General features: G+C 38.1%; 1 protein-coding gene across 1 annotated transcript in view; it reads right to left on the reverse strand.

Moving 5' to 3' along the window:
• Window positions 1–9,606: 9,606 nt before the first annotated feature.
• The window catches only part of ARHGEF9 (Cdc42 guanine nucleotide exchange factor 9), a 170,232-nt gene continuing 159,172 nt past the window's right edge, over window positions 9,607–20,666 (reverse strand). Inside the window, exon 10 of the mRNA XM_080795432.1 lies at window positions 9,607–9,839. Within this exon, the coding sequence (XP_080651558.1) occupies window positions 9,658–9,839 (182 nt within the window). The 3' untranslated portion in view covers window positions 9,607–9,657. The remainder of the gene's footprint in view (window positions 9,840–20,666) is intronic.

Below are 20,666 nucleotides of genomic sequence, written 5' to 3' on the forward strand. Positions count from 1 at the left end.
GTGTTCTGTAGTTCCTCGAGTACAGATCCTTTACCTCTTTGGTTAGGTTTATTCCCAGGTATCTTAGGGGTCTTGGTGCTATAGCAAATGAAACCCATTCTCTAATTTCCCTTTCTGTATTTTCATTGTTACTGTATAAGAAAGCCACTGATTTCTGTACATTGACTTTCTATCCTGCCACGTTACTGAATTGCTGTATGAGTTCTAGTAGTTTGGGGTGGAGTCTTTTGGGTTTTCCATATAAAGAATCATGTCATCTGCGAAGAGAGAGAGTTTGACTTCTTCATTGTCAATTTGGATACCTTTTATTTCTCTTTGTTGTCTGATTGCTGTTGCTAGGACTTCTAATACTATGTTGAACAAGAGTGGTGAGAGTGGGCATCCTGTCATGTTCCTGATCTCAACGGGAAGACTGCAAGCTTTTTCCCATTGAGGATGATATTTGCTGTGAATCTTTCATAGTTAGATTTTTTTGAAGTTCAGGAATGTTCCCTCTATCCTTACGTTTTAATCAGGAACGGATGCTGGATTTTGTCAAATGCTTTTTCTGCATCCATTGAGAGGACCATGTGGTTCTTCTCTCTTCTCTTATTGATTTTTCTATCACATTGATTGATTTGCCAATGTTGAACCCTCCTTGTAACCCAGGGATGAATCCTACCTGGTCATGGTGAATAATCTTTTTAATGTGCTGTTGGATCCTATTTGCTAGGATCTTGTTGAGAATCTTAGCATCCATATTCATTAGGGATATTGGCCTGAAATTCTCCTTTTTGGTGTGGTCTTTGCCTGGTTTGGGGATCTGGGTAATGCTGGCTTCATATAAAGAGTCTGGAAGTTTTCCTTCTGCTTCAATTTTTTGAAACAGCTTCAGGAGAATAGGTGTTCTTTCTTCTTTGAAAGTTTGATAGAATTCCCCAGGGAACCTGTCAGGTCCTGGGCTCTTGTTTTTGGGGAGGTTTTTGATCACTGTTTCAATCTTGTTACTTGATATCAGTCTGTTTAGGTTGTCAATTTCTTCCTGGTTCAATTTTGGGAGTTTATAGTTTTCCAGGAATGCATCCATTTCATCTAGGTTGCTTAACTTATTGGCATATAACTGTTGATAATAACTTCTCATGATTGTTTCTATTTCCTTGCTGCTAGTTGTGATCTCTTCCTTTTCATTCATAATTTTATTAATTTGAGCTTTCTCTCTTTTCTTTTGGATTAGTGTGGGCAGTGATTTATCAATCTTATTGATTCTTTCAAAAAACCAGCTTCTAGTTTCATTGATACGTTCTACTGTATCTCTAGTTTCTACCTTATTGATCTCTGCTCTAATCTTGATTATTTCCCTTCTTGTGTGTGGAGTTGGCTTAAGTTGTTGTTGATTCTCCAGTTCTTTAAGGTGTAGAGACAGTTGGTGTATTCTGGATTTTTCAATTTTTTTGAGGGAGGCTTGGATGGGTAATTATTTCCCCCTTAGGACTGCCTTTGCTGTATCCCATAGGTTTTGGGCCGAAGTGTCTTCATTTTCATTGGTTTCCATGAACTGTTTAAGTTCCTCTTTGATTTCCTGGTTGAAAGAAGCCCATCTTCTAATGTGAGGGAAGAAGGGAAGTTATACATGTAAGTGAAGGCAGCCAGTTAGGGGTGTGTTATTAAACTAGCTACTACAGTGGGCAATTGAAATTTAATCTCTGGAAAAGCTCCAGGGAAACGTGTCAAACACACTTTTGAATTATCACATCTGAGGAGCAAAGAAATCAGGGCAATTTCATCTTCCCTCATCAGTCATTGGTTAAAGGCTATTCCCAGGGTAAGAAAAGCAGTAATTCCCAGACCTGCAGTAATCCTGGCCTTCTAGATAGATAAGTAGGTGATAGATAGATATAGGTACCTATACCTATATCTATATAGGTACCTATACCTATATCTATCTAGATAGATAGATATAGGTACCTATATCTATCTATCTTTATATTCTAGATATTATAAAATTATACATAATCCATATATATATATAATCTAGACATTATATATATATTCTAGATATTATATATGAAATGATATATAGTCAGTCCACTGTGTGTGTGTGTGTGTGTGTGTGTGTGTGTGTTTATGAGTGTGGGTTGCCTTAGCTAAGGTTGAACAGGAGATAAGGGTGTGGAAACTGGTGACTGGGAGGCTGGACATTTATGAGGGGCCCAGCTGAAGCTCCACATGTGGGTGGTTTGCTATGAGAGCCTGGAGACTCTCATTTATCCCCCAAATTCACACAGAGAAATTTGTACTTGAAGGTAATTTATCATTCATAAGCACAATGCAAGTAGGTGCAGTATTTAATTTCTTCATTTCTATATTTCAGAACATGGAAGTACTAGGCATGCCAGTAAATATTTGATGGATTAATAAATGAATATGGAGACTTTTACTCATGTGATTTAATCTGCCAGGATTTTAATCATTCATTCTCTTCACTTAGAATATCTTTAATTCCTTTTTCAACCTCCTGCCTTATGAATTTTCCACATATGTGTAAATACTTTGTCCTTGCCTAAAGAGAGGTCTGACCTTTACTCTCAGCTTCTGGGTAATCTCTAAGCCTTTGGAATGTTGGGTCTGATAGGAGTGTTTTTGTTTGACTGGGAGCCTTGGGTTACCTTAGAGTCTAACAATGTGATTTAAGGTGGGGTTTTGGGCCACACCAATGATGTGATTTAGGGGAGATTCTGGGTTACCTGGCATCAGTCCACTTCTTGAGGAGGCTGGAGACTGGAGATCAGTCACAAGGACAGTGATGGAGACCTGATAAAATCTCAAAAAGCCTGGGTAAACTTTTCTTCCTAGCAAAATTTCATGAAAATTGTCATGTATTAATGCCAAAAAAGTAACAATGTCCCAAGTCCACAGGGAAATGACAACTAAAACTCTCCATATGATACTTTCTTGGAGTTTGCACTGATTTCTTCCCTTAACTGATTTTAATCTGCACGCTATAAGTTTTAAAAACCATGAATATAACAGTTCTGTGAGTCTTTCTAGTGAATTATCAAACCTAAGGGTGGTCTTGGAGACCAATGGACTTGCAATTGGTGTCAGAAGGATGATCTTGTGTGGATTGCTTCTTTAACGTTTCAGTAGCTCTAACCTTCACAACGTGGTAGAATTGTCCCTGATGTCTGAAGCCTAGTTTAAACTTTTCCTTTTTTGGTAGAGGTTTCCAATATTCATCCATATCTATTTCTCCTGCCCTTCAGAACTTACAGGACTTTTGTAGTTTCCTGTTCCCTTGAAGTTGGATGAGGCCATGTGATCAGTTCTGGCCCTTTGGGCTGTGACTGGAAGCAGGGATAGAGAATTAAGTGTAAATGGGAAACACTCTAGGGCTCTTTCTCCAGCTGTAGTGATTAGGGAAGTATGTGTTAAGATGGAGGTGAAACAAGGCAGAAGCAAGCCAGACTGTGTACTATCATATGGCAGATAGCTGATTTGGAGAATTACCTAGACCTATAGAAAGATTTGCATGGGCAAGAAATAAACTCCTGTATGTTAACCCATTGAGATTTTAGGAATATATGTTTCTTCAGCATAACCAAATTTATCCTGACTGATTACAAAGATTTCCTCATCAGAATTAACCATTCCATTCTCTGAGTGCCTCCAGACTCCCATCCATCCCTGTTATGACCCATGCTTATATGTTCTCACTAAATTCTGAGTGACTGTGGAGAGACTTTAGTCATCTTGGTATCTCTAATGTACCTACTATACTATACCTAGTATACTGGCCCAGATTGCATTATCAGGATATGTGGATTGAATCTGATTCAGGGTTTACAGATTCTGGATTGATAGGTTTGTGGAGAAGCATGTTTGCTGTGAAGATGAACATAGCCTTGTCTAGGAAGCTACCTTAAATGACCTATTGGTGAGCTAACTAGAAATAATAGAGGATTCTAAAGAACACAGGGCTACTGCCTTCCTATGTACATTCCTTCTCTCCCTCTCTTTCTCAACTATATGAGAAAATAGTGTCCCTGTGACATGTCTGGAGAAGGAGGTCACAGCCCAAGACAGAAATGGGAGAGATTATACTAGAAAAGTGTGCTTCCAGGGGACATGAATCTTACCACCAAACATCCCTCTTCAACTGTTTTGCAAACCCAGTTGATCTAATCTACCTATGGCCAGGCTTAACTATAGTCTTGCAGGTGGTGGGACTTGGGGTAATGCTAAGAAGTTTCATTTTGCTACCTTGGGCCTGGGCAAACAAGATCTACCTCATCAGTCCCATATCTTAGGACAGAAGCCTCTGGGAGCTGGTAGTGAGTAGGTCAGCATGAATAAGGAAATCCAAAAGGGGCCAAAAGCTAAGTGGGCCAAGCAGCACAGTGATGGCCTCAGTAACTAAAGTACTGAAGTAAGCTGAAGCCTTGGTCCTTATCCCACTTGCTCTTGGTACTAGAGACAAAAACCTATGGCTGCATTCACATGTTGGAGGTCTGTATTAGAAAACTTAAGAGGGCTCTCAAGGAGAGTGCAGGAGTGAAATTCATTTGTATCAGATCATTTCATATTTTTGATTCCAGGCTTTCCCAACACACACAGCTGCAGAAATCCTCTGAGAGTAAGTAGCTCTAAGATCAGTTTGAACGGGGGTGAGTTTTGCGTGATGAATACTCACAAGCTGGGGAACCTTGACTAGTCACTTTAAATGAACCTCTGGCTTCTACTGTGTTAAATGCAGTTAATATCCACATTGCCAAATGGTTGTCAAGGGGATTACACGAGACCCTATATATTGAATGGTCATTGAAAATAGGAGCAGCTGTTGTATATAAACAATGCATTAGCATCCTACATCAGACCTGGTGGGTAACTTCCCAGGATATAGATATGTCAGGGGGACTTATTCTAGGAAGAGGCCTTTCCTGGAAACTGGGAAGAGTCTCCTTTCTCTGTTTTAGTTCTGGCCATCTGTGAACACCACAGATATCTCTCTCCACCCCTGAGCTTCCCAGAAGATCCTGGGGAAAGTAGAATAATAAACCATCATCCTTGGTACAATGATCTTGGGATTGGCTAAGGCCCTCCCCTTTGAAAGTCTCCTAAAAATGATACTTTAAATCTATTGCCCCTTCTGTCCTCAGACAAGGGGAGAAATTTAGTACTTAGAAAAGGCAAATTGGAAAATTAATTAGGTAAGTGGCACTTTTATCAATGAATAATATGGTGGCACTCTCAACAGTGAATATAGGGTGGTTTGTAACAAAACTGAGGGCAGCAAGTGGGTAAATGTTCTTAGTAAATAAGCTTGTAAGTATTAGAGCCATTATTTATGGTAGTAAAGAATATGAATGATCATGTGGACCATATGGAGCTTCCAGAAATAATTCTTCTGGTGATGAGAAAGGCTTGATTTTAGGTAAATTAGGAGACAATCAGCTGCTTCCCATAATGTAAGAACCCCCCCCCCCAGGATTTATCTCCCTGATCTCCATTCTAGAACCCTCAAAAGGTAGTCAGGGAGTATTCAGACCAGAGGCAGTCCTCTTGCTCTGCAGGGCATAATTGAAATTCACCTTTGGAAGCTAATGAAGCTGAGAACTGGCAAGATGGAAAATGGATGTCTGAGAACTGAGTGTTCTGAGTTTGATGAAAAAAAGATTGCAGACCCCACGGAAAAGAGAAAAAGTGGGGACAGTAGAAAAAGAGGTTAAATTATGAGAGAGCCAAGAAACAGAGAAAGGGCAAAGTTTATTGAGGGAGATGTTTTAATAATTACATTCTCCAAATCCGGGATTAGGGACATCCCTTAGTCCTAATAGACAGGGCTCACACCCTAACCCAGAGGCACAATATCTGCTCTTCCTCCTAACTCTGTAGCTTAGAACAATTACCTGTCCCTTTCAGTACATAAGCATTTTATTAGAGTTAGTGTTTAGTCACTCTGGAGACAGGCAGGTGAGGCAGTGTCAGAACAAACCCACTATTGTATCTCTGATGGGCAGGATAAGACACTACATGGGAGCCCTGCAGGCAGCAAGGAGCATTGACTTGCAGGCAACACCATGATGAATACAACAGTAAGATCACTGCACTCACTTTGGGGGATGGATAAGGAATGTGTCTACATCTAAGGAGACAGAACCAGAATATGATATGGCTTCTGGCTAGATTCAAAAAGCAGCTTTTAAGCTCCCATGAGTGCCCAGGGCAGGTACTGGATTTGTAGCTGCAAGGAAAAGGAATGGGGTCAGGAATGGGCTCTCAAGTCTTATCAAAGGGACAGGTGACATGAAGAACTGTCCCACATTATACATGGGACTCTAAGTGTCCCTGATTACATGATCAAACTTGTCTTCCAGAAAGGACATAGAAGGTCACAGGCAGCGAATGAAATGCCTGACAACAGAACAGCAGGACTGGCAGGCCAAGACTAGGTTCAGATAAGCTTTTCCCCATCAGGAAAATTCCCTTTATTTTGCAATTAGTGAAATGCACACACACAGGAAAGAAGACTCTTCCTAGAAGTGTCTTTTTACTTCTTTTATTGAACTCCATAAATATTTTCATAAGGCTTTGTGTCATTACAACATCATAGTTTTGTCGTTAAACATTTTTTTAAACACACAACTTTGACACTTGTTTGACAGGGTCAAACAATCAGAAGAAACAAAATAATAACTGGCAAATGCAGAGCAGCAGGGGTAATCAAAATCACTGTTACCCATCCATCCACCCCAGCCCACCCCAGCCCCAAAGCACTAAAAGATCACTATTCGGCTTCACACTAGAATTTTTAGAACTCTCTTGCTGTCCTTGGTAAATCCATTAGAGTTATACACATAGAGAGAAGAGGAAAGAGGGAGAGAGAAAGAGGAGTTAGATTTCTGTGTTAGGACCATCCTACAGCAGGACCCATAAAACACATTAGCAAAGCCTTTTGGAGAGCAAATCCAGGCCTCATTGAGTTGAGAAAAGGGGAGCTTGGGGGCCATGCACACATAGAGGAGATTACAGAGTTCTTGGGGGATAGCACTGCTGTGGGAACACAGAATAGACCTGGACCCTGATTCCAGATAACAGGGCTCCCCTTGGGGCTGTTAGTCACTGGTCTGCTTTGTTGCCATAGGCTGGGGGAACACTCCAACCAATGGTAAACTGATTTCTGGTTGTTTTCACAAGTTATTGGCATCTGGTGAGGCCAGCAGTTTAGGTAGATGAGAGGTGGATGGCAAGAGGTAATATTCCTGATCCTGGAGCTTTGGACACAGGTTCAGGGGAAAAGGGCATGGAGGGAGGACAAGGGTACTTGGCTAAGAGATGTTGTAGGCCCAGGGACTTGATTAAGCATTCCCTCTTGGTTTGCTCCTAGCCCCTGGAGAAACACATCAAAGTTAAGCCTAGTGGAGAAGAATGGAAAGTAGGAAAATAATGTATACTTAAGGGAGGCCTACACAGCCACTGAAATAGTGCTCTTTGCCAGGGAAGCCATTGTAGCTTAGGCACTGGATACCAGGTTCCTTGCCAATGCGGGACTTAAGCAGCTGGATCATTTGCTGAGCAGTTGTGGCCAGTCCCGAGCCCCAGCCCTCTGCCCAGCTCAGGCTTACCCTTGGCTTACCCCACAAGTCCGATTTGAATGTGGCAGAATGAAAGAAAACAGCTTGTAATTTGATTCCCACAGAAGAATAATTCCCATGCTGGGCAGGGCCTGGTCTGTGTCAGGAGGCATAGAGCAGCAATCAGTTCAGCTGTACTTAGGGCCTCATGCAGCCATGGCTGCTGCTTAGTAAGCTGAGGTCCTTTGATGATGAAGTTTTCTCCTAGGGTCCAGAACAAACTCATAGTTTCTAGATTCCTCATTATAGTGGTTCTCCATAGCAGGGCCCATTCTCATTCCTTTGTACTCCATTCTCTTTGCTGTTCAAGGTCTGTCAACCTGAAGGGCTATGTGAGGAGGAGGAATAGGTACTCCTGCACCCAATAGGGAGCCTGCCTCTTAGTGGGAGAATTTAATTTTTCCAAAGTATTAAAGCCTGCCAAAAATCAGCCTGAGGGTAATATCTCTACCTCAGATATTTTCTCCATAGAGAAGTCTCCCTGAGCTCCACACTTACTTGTTTCCAATGTCCTGGGATGGGTGAATGTTGGAAATAGGGCCTTCCTAGAATAAGAATAATTCTTTAACTATGCTAATAGCAGCAATTTTCCTGTGCCAGGAGAACAGGAAAAAGATGGACAACAGGGAGAGGAGAAGGAAGGAATCATGAAAGATTGTCCATGCAATCTGTTAACAATGGGGGGAGTCTCACATAACTTGAGTGGTAGGAACTGCAGGTACATATTTTGGGCTAGGGCTGCCTCTTTCCATGACCATTCCTGTTCTTTCCTTTAAGAGATTATGGTCAGCCTTGGATCCTGTCCAGGTCAATAATTTGAAGGCAGCTGATGATCTTGGTCATATGGGCTCTGTCTTGACCCTTCATAGGCTCCCATAAATGCTGCCGGTAATCTGAAAATGGAAGCAGGGATGACCAGGCCCCTGAAATTATTCCAGTGGGGAACCCCAACTTTAAGCCTACTTGGTACTAGAGGCAGTTGAATTCCTCCCCCGGGGCAGCAGAGTCTCAGTCCCTTTGCTTCAAGTTCAGATCTTTTAGGTTAGGGGAGGGAGAGGCCTAAAAGGAACACCATAACCAAAGCAGCTTGAAGAAGAGAATAATTGGCTCAAGCTAAACCCCAGATGCAAAACTGCTCATGACCCAGCAGTGCTATAATATGGGATCCCCCAGTTCTAGGAGAAGAGCCCAAATGCAGAATGTTCCCTGAACAGAAGTCCTCTCCAGAATTATTATACTGACTCTCCCTTGATTCTGTTTGGTTTTGATCCCTCTACGACATCTAAAACACAGTGAAAGCAATAGAAATATCGAGCAGTTATGTCACAGGGCACAACAGAGCATGTCTAGACTGGCATGACTGAGGACAGAAGATGCAGGGAAAAAGCTGTCTGGGGCAACTGCTGGGCTGTAGAAACCATTCACAGATGGTCAACTGAGGGAGATGAGAAAGGTGAATCTTCCCTTTACCCATTGAAAAGTAAAAGGGGGAAAAAAAAAAGAAATTACACACTCCCAAACTCTATCACATCAAAGTAAATTCAAAAGTTATCAGCATCAGTATCATCAGGAAAGAAAAAAAAACAATACAAACACATCTATGGTAATAATGACAAGTTAATGAATCACTCACAGGAGAGCAAAGAGTTTATCTCAACAAGAAAAGGAACACACAGAAATGTCAATTTCTGAAAATAAAGGGGAGGGAGACAGGGTAAAAACAGAAAACTTCTAAGAAGGGATCACATATTTAGAAGTCATTGGTACCTCTTCCTACCAACCATAGATTTCACTTCCCCAAAACAACAGAAAACTTTTTTTTGGTCCTTCTCTGTGTGTGTGTGTGTGTGTGTGTGTGTGTGTGTGTGTGTGTGTATACTCAAGGGTCTGTGTGTGTGTATATGTGTCTCTCTATATATAAATATATATATATCTGTATATATATTTATATATATATAAATTTCAACAGTGCTTCTCCAAAAAAATGTCCATCTATAAATATAATTGTATTTGCTTTATTTTAAAATTATCTGCCTCCCTGTAGTTATTATTTTTTGAAGGGGGTTAACCTGCTGAAGTTTTGCCAGAATGGTGACTGGCTGCGCTTGGGTTCGGTGAACTCAAAGACCTGTGACTGAGCGATGCCATCGGGGACCAGGTACTGGCCCTGGTTTAACGGGTCCTGCGGTGGTGGGTAGGAAGGAGGAACTGAGCGGGCAGAGTTGACACCTAGAGTAGATGGGAGAGCAAAGGGAAAGAGTATAAGTTAAGTAGCAAGGAGCTTCTCACATTACCCAGTGACCACTTTGAGCAGACAGTTAAAGGTAGCCTATATTAGAGAGTGTGAACAGGGACTGAAAATCATCCAAAGGAAGAAGTGCATTCCTTAACAGATTTTGAAACAACACGTTCCAAACACGTTCCCGTTTATTCAGGTATCACTGAGAATCTTGTGGTGTTGTCACCAGTAGTTTTACAGATGAGGATACTGAGACCTGGGGTGAAATGTCATACCCAAGGTCATAAAGCAAGGGATAGAATCCATATTCTTTGATTTCTCAGTTCAGAGCTCTTTTTTTAAAGATTTATTTATTTATTTGAGAGAGAGAGAAAGCTAGAGCAGGGGCAAGGGGAAGGGCAGAGGGAAAGGGCGAGGAGAGAGAAACTTAAGCAGACTCCAAGCAGGGCAGGGAGTCCAATGCAGGTTTCAATCCCATGGCCATGAGATCACGACCTGAGCTAAAACCAAGAGTTGGATGCTCAACTGACTGTACCATCCAGGCTCCTCAAGAGCTCTTTTCAAGTCACCATGATCCATTATGCCAGACTTGGTCCTCCAAATCACCCAACAATTTCCATTTAATTTCAAAGGAATTTGGTTTTCTCCCCCCTCAACCATCCCTGTAAGTGTCAAAAGAGCCTGACTTCAAAAAATGTCTTTGGTTGGAAAATGGGTTTCTAAAAGCTAAGGTAAAAATGGTCCAGTATTCTACACCAGGGTATAGTGATGAAACCATATTTAATATGAAAGTAACATTGGTAAATGAAGGAGAAAGCAAAGAAGACATGATTCATGGAACACAAGTAAGACTTGGAATAAATCTGTGACCTTTCAAAGGGAAAAATTCAAAGACTGCAACTTTTATAGAAGTATTCACAAACTTCAAAATTCACATGAATAGGGGATTCCAGGGTATAAATTTAAAGTTCAATCCTAACCTATATTCAGAACATAATAGCATACCGCATATGATTCAGAATGCAACAAAGACCTCTCTGTTGCTCCCAAATAGCTTCCTCATCTGCTAACCAATGTCTGAAATTTCAACATTGCAACTTCTTGGTTTGCCTTTGTTTGATGACTTGATCTCATTACCTTAGAAGTAGTATCATACTGAACCATAGTCAGCCACTGGCACTTCAATAGGAACCAATGAGTTATTTTCTAAAAGCCAGTATTATTTTGCTTTGTTTGGGTTATTTTGTTTTCCAGATTTACTGAGATATAATTGATACATAACATTCTGTAAGTTTCAGGTGTGCAATGTGCAATATCTATCTATCTATCTATCATATATCTATCTATCTATACATTACAAGATGATTACTACAATAAGGTTAGTTAGTATATACGTCATTTCACAAAATTACCTTTATTTGTGTTAAGAGCATTTAAGAACTATGCTCTTAGCAATTCCAAAGTTAAAATATTAACTATATTTACCATATGCTGTATATTATACCCCCAGAATTCTTCATCTTATAACTAAAGTTTGTGCCCTTTGACCAACATCTTGATACTTCCCCCATCTTCAGCCCCTGGCAACCGCCAATCTACTTTCTATGTCTATAACTTTGTTTTTAGATTCCAATATAGGTGATATCATATAGTATTTATATTTTCCATTGCTTGTGCTTTTGGTGTCATATTCAAAAACTTGTTACTAAAACCATGTCAAGGAGTATTTTCCTTATATTTTCTTCTAGGATTTTTTTATGGGGTTCAGTCTTACACTTAAGTCTTTAATTCATTTTGAGTTAATTTTTCTGAGCAGTCTATACAGATAGGGGTCTAATACATTCCTTTGCACATGAACATCCAATTTTCCCCAATACCATTTATAAAAGGGTCTACCCTTCCTCACTGAGTATTCCTGGCCTCCTGATAAATATTAGCTGACTATGGGTTTATGGTTCATACTTGGGATCTTGATCCTCTCCCATTAATCTCTATGTCAGGTTTTATGCCAGAACCATATTGTTTTGATTACTATAACGTTGGAATGAAGTTTGAAATCAGAAAGCATGACACCACCAGTTTCATTCTTTCTCAGGATTGCTTTGGTTATTTGGGGTCTTTTTTGTTTCCATATGAATTTTATAATTTATCTACTTCTGTGAAAAATATCATGGAATTTGAGATAGGGATTACAATAAATTTACAAATGACCTTGGGTACTAAGGGCATTTTCACAATATTAATTCTTAAAATCCATGAATATGGAATATCATTCCATTTATTTGTGTTTTCATCAATTTCTTTTATAAATATGCAATAGTTTATTGTATACAGATTTTTACCTCCTAGGTTAAATGTATTCCTAAGTACTTTATCCTATTTTGTGTTATTGCAAATGGGATTGTTACATTAATTTATCTTTTCAATGTTCATTTTTACTGAAACACAAATGATTCTTGTACTTGTATTTTGCATCCTGAAACATTATTGACTTCCATTATTATTCTAGTATTCTTTTTTTTTCCAGATTGGCTTTTTTAAAAATATTATTTCTTAGGAGAGTCTTTAGATGTTTCTTATATAAAATCGTGTCATCTGTAAACAGAGACAATTTTACTTCTTCCTCTCTGACTTTCGTGCCTTTTTCTTGCCTGATTGCTTTGGGTAGGACTTCCAACAGTATGTTGAATAGAAGTGGTGAGAGTTGGCATCCTTGTCTTGTTCCTGATATTAGAGGAAAAGCATTCAACCATTTGCCAATGGGCATGATTGTTAATAGTGGCAAGCTTGTTACATAAGGCATTTATTATGTTGAAGTATGTTCCTTGTATATAAAATTTATTGAGAGTTTTTATTATGAAAATATGTTGATATGGTTTCACTCATATGTGGAATATAAGGAATAATGCAGAGGACCATATGGCTAGGGAGGGAAAACTGAATGGGAATAAATCAGAGAAGGAGACAAACCATGAGAGACTCTTGACTCTTGGAAATAAACTGAGTGTTGCAGAAGGGGAGTGGGTGGGAGGATGCAGTAACAGGGTGACTGGCATTAAGGAGGGCATATGATGTGATGAGCACTCAATGTCATATACAACTAATGAATCATTGAATACTACATCAAAAACTAATGATGTTCTATATGTTGGCAAACTGAACTTAATAAAAAAAAGAAAATATATTGAATTTTTTCAGATGCTTTTATTGCATCTGTAGAGATGTGATTTTATCTTATATTCTGTTAATGTGGTGTATCACATTTTTTGACTTGCATATATTGAATGATCCCTGCTTCCTAGAGATGAATCCCACTAGATATTGGTATATGAACCTTTTAATGTGCTGTTGAACTTGGTTTGCTAGTATTTTGTTGAGAATTTCTTGCATCTATATTTATCAGAAATATTGGCTTGTATTGTCTTGTATTGTTTTTATATAACATTCGTGTCAGTGTAACCCTGACCTCATAAAATGAACTTGGAAGTGTTCCTTTCAAGTTTTTGGAAGAGTTTCAGAAGGACTGGTGTTAATTCTTCTTTAAATATTTTATGGAATTCACCAGTGAAACCATCTGGTCCTAGGTTTTTCTTTTTGGGAGCTTTTTTTTTTTTAAAGATTTTATTTATTTATTTGACAGACAGATCACAAGTACGCAGAGAGGCAGGCAGAGAGAGAAGGGAGGAAGCAGGCTCCCTGCTGAGCAGAGAGCCCGATGCGGGGCTCAATCCCAGGACGCTGAGATCATGACCTGAGCCGAAGGCAGCGGCTTTAATCCACTGAGCCACCCAGGCGCCCCTGGGAGGTTTTTGATTACTAATTCAATCTACTTAGTCATTATTGGTTGCTCAGATTTTGTGTATCTTTTTTTTTCTTTCAGTTTTATTGAGCTATTTTTTAAAAGATTTTATTTATTTATTTGACAGACAGAGATCACAAGTAGGCAGAGAGGCAGGCAGAGAGAGAGTGGGAAGCAGGCTCACCGCTGAGCAGAGAGCCTGATGTGGGGCTCGATCCCAGGATGCTGGGATCATGACCTGAGCCGAAGGCAGAGGCTTTAACCCACTGAGCCACCCAGGCGCCCCTGGGAGGTTTTTGATTACTAATTCAATCTACTTAGTCATTACTGGTTGCTCAGATTTTGTATATCTTTTTTTTTTCTGTCAGTTTTATTGAGCTAAAATAGACATATTACCTTGTATATGATTAAGGTGTACAACATAATGATTTGATGTTTTATATGTTTGATACTGCAAAATGATAACCATGTTAAAGTTACTTCACATCTATCACCTCACATAGTTACATATTTTTTCTTTGGATTAGAACTTTTAAGATCTACTCTCTTAAAAACGTTCAAATTTTCAATAGAGTATTATTAACTTTAGTGACGGTGCTATATAGAACTTAATTGTTTTGTATCCTTTGACTACCTTTACCCATATCCCCCACCACATACCCCCTTTGACTACATTTACACATATCTCCCACTGCATACCCCCTACATCTGGCAACCACCAATCTGTTCTGTTTCTATGAGTTTGATTTTTATTACATCCCACATATAAATGAGATCACAGAGTATTTGTGTTTCTCTGAATTATTTCACTTAGAATAATATCTTCCAGGTTCATTCATGATGTGGCAAAAGGCAGAATTTCCTCCTTTTATGATGAATAATATTCCGTGTGTGTGTTTGTGTGTGTGTGTGCTTTATTGACATTTATTTTATCTATTTGTTTGCCAAAAGACATTTAGGTTGTTTCCACGTCTTGGCTATTGTGAATAATGTTGCAATGAACATAGGGAGCAGATTTTTTTTTTGATACAGTGATTTTATTCCCTTTAGATAAATACCCCAAACTGGAATTGCTGGATCATATAGTAGTTCTTTTTCTTTTTTTAATTTTTTGATGAATTCCCATACTGTTTTCCATACTGGCTGTACTAACTTACATTCCTACAGTATACAAGTGTTCCTTTCTCTCCATATCCTTGTTAATCCTTATTATTGTTTGTCTTTTTTTTTAACATCTTAATTTTATTTTATTTTTTCAGTGTTCCAAGATTCATCATTTGTGCACCACACCCAGTGCTCCATGCAAAACGCACCCTCCTTAATACCCATCACTGGGCCAAACCATCCCCCTACTCCCTCCTTGCTAAAACCATCAGTTTGTTTCTCAGAGTCCACAGTCTTCATTATTCATCTCGCCTTCTGATTCCCCCCTTCATTTTTCCCTTCCTTCACCTAATATCCTCCATGCCATTCCTTGTGTTCCACAAGTTAATGAAACCATATGATAATTGACTTTCTCTCCTTGACTTATTTCATTCAGCATAATCTCCTCCAGTCCTGCCCATGTTGATACAAAAGTTTGGTTTTCATCCTTTTTGATGGCTGTGTAATATTCCATTGTATGTATGCATCATATCTTTATCCATTCGTCTCTTGGAGGGCATCTTGGCTCTTTCCAGTTTGGTGACTGTGGCCATTGCTGCTATGAACATTGGGGTACAGATGGCCCTTCTTTTCACTCCATCTGTATCTTTGGGGTAAATACCCAGTAGTGCAATTGCAGGGTCATAGGGTAGCTCTATTTTTAATTTTTTGAGGAATCTCCACACTGTTTTCCAAAGGGCTGCACCAACTTGCATTCCCACCTATAGTGTAAGAGGGTTCCCCTTTCTCCACATCCTCTCCAACACTTGTTTCCTGTCTTGTTAATTTTGACTATTCTAACTGTCTTCTAATATGTGTGAAGAGATAGCTCACTGTGCTTATTTAAATTTCCTGATGATTAACGTAATGTTGTGTAACTTTTCATGTACTTAGTGGCCATTTGAATATTTTCTTTGGAAAAGTATCTATTCAGGTCCTTTGCCTCTTTTTAAATTAAGTTATTCATGGGTTTTTTGCTATTGAGTAGTATAGGTCCCTTTAATATTTTGGATATTAACCCCTTATTACATATGTAGTTTGCAAATATTTTTCCCATTCTGGAGGTTTCTTTTTTTATTTTGTTCATTTTTTTGTGCAGAACCTTTAAATGTGATGTGATCTCACTTGATTTTCTTTTGTTACTTGTGCTTTATGTGTCATGTCCAATAATTCATTGTCAAAACCAATGTCAAGAAGATTTTTCTCCCATGTTGTTTTATAACCATTTGAATGGTATAACATAGGCGTCTAGTTCATCCTTTTGTATCTGAGTATCTAATTTCCCTAGAGCCACTTATTGAAGAGATTGTCCTTCTTTATTGACTATTCTTGGCTCCCTTGTCAATTTTTACTTGATTGTATATGCATGGGTTTATTTCTGGGATCTAAATTATTTTCTATTGGTCTGTGTATCTGTATTTTTCCCAGTGCTGAACTGTTTGATTATCACAGTTTTGCAATACAGCTTTTTTTTTTTAAGGTTTTATTTATTTACTTGACAGAGAGAGAGCAGGAGATCAAAAGCAGGGGAAGCTGCAGAGGGAGAGGGAGAAGCAAATTCCTTACTGAGCAGGGAGCCACGTGCGGGGCTCAGTCCCAGGACCCTGAGATCATGATCTGAGCAGAAGGCAGACGCTTAACTGACTGAGCCACCCAAGCACCCCTGTAATATAACTTGAAGTCAGAAAGTGTGATGGTTCCAGCTTTGTTCTTTCTCAAGATTGTTTGGCTATTCAGGGTCTTTTATGGTTCCATACAAATTTTAGAATTTATTTTTATTTCTATAAAAAATGCCATTTGAATCTTGATAGGAAATGCATAGAACCTACAGATGGTTTGGGGTGTGCAGACTTTTTAACAATATTAATTCTTGCAATCTAGAGGCATAGGTTATTTTCCATTTTTGTTTTTTAAATTTTTTTCATAAATGTGTTAGAGTTTTCAGTGAACACATCTTTCACCTCCTTGGCTAGATTTATTCCTAACTATTTTATCATTTTTGATATTATTATAAATGGATTATTTTGTTTTTCGAATAATTCATTTTTGGTGTATAGATACTACTGAGTTTTGTATGTTGGTTTTGCATCCTGAAATCTTACTGAATTCATTGTTTAAATCTAACAGGTTTTTTTTTTTTTTTTTTGTAGAGTCTTTAGGATTTTCTACATACAAAATCCTTTTTTCTTCTCCTTCTTCTCCTTCTCTTTCTCCTTCTTCTTTTTTTTCCGTGAGTGCCAACTCTAGCCCTTTAGTAGTCCATGCCACTGGTCCTTAGGTCTGAGCCCCTAGCCCTGACTTGCCCTCTGGGCTTTTCCCACAGAGTTCCCTCTAATTCCTGGTCTCTCCTGTCCAGACCTTCTGCCAGCCCTGCTGTTCCCTAGCCCTCTTCTTCCCCAGTGAGGGATCTACAGTTTAATTATGCTTGAGCACTATACTCTTCTGTTCTCCTTGCTATAAAACTTCTGACTAATTTAGCTCTCTTGTCTTAATCTGCCAGATGTGGAATATATTTCCTACCAACCTTGCCCTTTCTTTCTTTACCTTCTGAAACCTGTTTGCCTTTCCTGAGTCTTCAAACTAAAATCAGAGCTATAAAGCACACCATGCCAGGCATAATGAAACTTAATCTCTGTTCAAAACATTTATTCATACTGTATTCTAAATGTTCACTTTTGTGTGCTAAAGATTTTACCAGTAGCGGCAAGTCATTAGACAAATAAGTATCAAGTGCAAATCAAGTTAGACCAGCCAACGGTCCCATTCAAAATGACTGGTTGGAACACATAAATACAAAGTGGAAAGTGGAAAGGAAGTTCCTTCTAATTAGGAAATAAGGTTTTATACATCCTCCTCATCAATATGTTTTATCTTTCTTTTTGTCTTCTATGAATTAAGAAATTAATAAGTATCCAGAAAATGGGGAGGTGAAAAAGCAAATCAAATTCATCTTGTATAGTTAATCTAATTTGCAATCTAGGCCAGTTATGATTCTCAAACTTGAACCTGTATCAGAATCACCCATAGTAGGTCTGGGGAAGAGCCTGATAATTTGTCCTTCTAATACATTCTTACATGTTACTGATGGTGTTGGAATAAGGACCACACTCTGAAATCAGGACGTGAGTCCTTCTGCTTTGTTCTTCCTTTTCAAGATTGTTTTAGACATTCTGGTTCCCTTGCAATTCCATATGAATTTTAAAATCAGCTTGTCAGTTTTTCTGAAGAACATAAGCAGATGGCCAACAGACACATTAAGAGATGCTCAACATCACTAATCATCAGGGAAATGCAAATAAAAACCACTATGAGATATCACCTTACAGCTGTCAGGATGGCTAAAAGAAAAAAGACAAAAACAAGTGCTGGCAAGGATGTAGAGAAAAAGGAACCCTTGTGCCCTGTTGATAGAAATGTAAATTGATACAGTGACTGTGGAAAACAGTATGGAACGTCCTCAAAAAATTCAAAACAGAAATATTATATTACCCAATAATTGGATGTTAAACCAATGGAAGAAAAACACTAATTCAAAAAGATATATGCATGCATCCCTATGTTTAGTGCAATACTATTTACAATATCCAAGATTTGGAAGCAACCTAAATGTCCATCAGTAGAAGAATGGATAAAGAAGATGTATATAAAGATATCTATATCTATATAGATCTCTATATCTATATCTATATCTATACATCTTCTTTATCTATATAGATATAGATATAGATATGATGGAATATTACACAACCATAAAAGGGGATGAGATCTTGTCATTTGCAATAACATGGGTAAACCTAGAGGGTATTATGCTAAGTGAATTAAGTCAGACTGGGAAAGACAAATACCATACGATTTTACTCTTATGTGGAATCTAAAAACAAACCAAATGAGCAAACAAAAAGCAGATTCAGACCTGTAAATACAGAGAAATGATGGTTGTCAGAGGAAAGTGGGGTAGGCAACTGCATAAAGGGAAGTGGGAGATACAGCATTCCAGTTATGGAAAGAATAAATCATGGCACAGAATAATGAATGCAGTAAATTATATTATAATAGAATTGTATGGTGACAGGTGGCAGCTACACTTGTGGTGAGCACAACATAATGTATAAAGAAATTGAATCACTATGCTGTACACCTGAAATGAATGTAACATTGTGTGTGAACAATACTCAAAAAATAAACTAAAAATAATCAGCTGGTCAGTCTCTACAAAGAAGGTGACTGTGATTGAGAGATTATTTTGAATCTATAGATCAATTTGCAGAATATTGCCATTTTAGCAACATTAAGTCTTATAATTCATGAACATAGAATGTTTTGCTATATAGAACTTTTAAAATATCTTTTAACAATGTCTTTTAGGGTGCAGAGACTAAGTTTTATACTTGTTTTATTAAATTTATTGCTAGATATTTTGTTAATACTGTAAATGAATTTTCTTAATTTCAAGATTTTTAATGTGTATAGAAATAAAATTAATTTTTATATATTGATCTTATATCCTGCAACTTTGCTGAATTCATTTATTAAGTCTAATAGTGGTGTGTGTGTGTGTGTGTGTGTGTGTGTGTGTGTGTATTCTGTAGGGTTTTCTATATGTAAGATTGTGTTATTTGCAAATAGAGGTACATTTTACCTCTTCCTTTCCAAACTGAATACCTTTTGTTCCTGCTTCTTGCCTAATTGCCTTGGCCAGAAGCCCCAGAACAATACTGAATAGAGGTGAGGAGACTGGGCATCATTGCCTTGTTCCCAATCTAAGCGGAAAAATATCAGTCTCTCATCACTAAGCATGGTGTTAGCTGTGGGTGTTTTATAGATGCTCTTAAATACATAAAATCTTGTCATCATCAAACAGAATCAATTTTACTTCCTCCTTTCTGATTTGGATACAGTTTCCTTCTTTCTCTTGCAAGATTGCTCTCTGCTTAAGACTTCTAGTATTATGTTGCATAGGACTAGTGAGATAGGGCACAACTGTGTTCTTATATTAGAAAAACAGTTTTCAAACTTTCACCATTAAATATGATGTTGGCTGTGGATTTGCCATGCATTGTCTGTATTATGTTGACATAGATCCTTCTATACCTAATTTGATGAGAGTTTTATCATGAAAGTATATGCTTTTTCAGTATCTATTGAGATGATTAAATGATTTTTATCTTCCTACTAATGTGTATTAACATCTTGCACCTCAATAATGAATCCCACTTGTTGATGCTGTATGATCCTTTTAATGTGCTATTGTATTTGGTAAGCTAGTATTTTGCTAAGAAATTTTGCATTAGGAATATTATCCTATGGGTTTCTTTTCCTATAGAGTCCTTATTCGGATTTGGTATCAGTGTAATGCTGGTCTCATAAAATGAGTTTGGGGGTATTCCCTTCTTTTCAATTTTTTTTGAAGAGTTTGGGAAAGATCGACATTCTTTAAATTCTTTGTACAATCCACCAAAGAAACTACCTATTCTTGGGCTTTTCTTTGTTGGGAGGTTTCTGCTTACTAATTCAATCTTTTTTGCTCATTTTTAGTATGTTCTTTCTAATTCAATCTTGATACATTGTTTTTTTTTAAATTATTCATTTCTTCTAGGTCATCCAATTTGTTAGTATATACTTGTTCACAGAATCACTCTCTTGATTCCATTTCTGTGGTATCATATGTAATATCTGTTTAATTTCTGATTTTATTTAAGTCTTCTCCCCCTTTCTTAGTCTAGCTAAAGGTTTGTCAATTTTGTTTATCTTTTCGAAAACAAACTCTTGGTTTAATTGATCTTTTCTATTGTTTTTCTGGTCTCTACTTCTCCTCTGATCTTTGTTATTTCCTTTTTCCTGCCAACACTGGACTTAAACTTTCTTCTTTTGCTTG

Source organism: Martes martes (assembly GCF_963455335.1).
Source record: "Martes martes genome assembly, chromosome: X".
In the NCBI taxonomy this organism is placed as follows: domain Eukaryota; kingdom Metazoa; phylum Chordata; class Mammalia; order Carnivora; family Mustelidae; genus Martes; species Martes martes.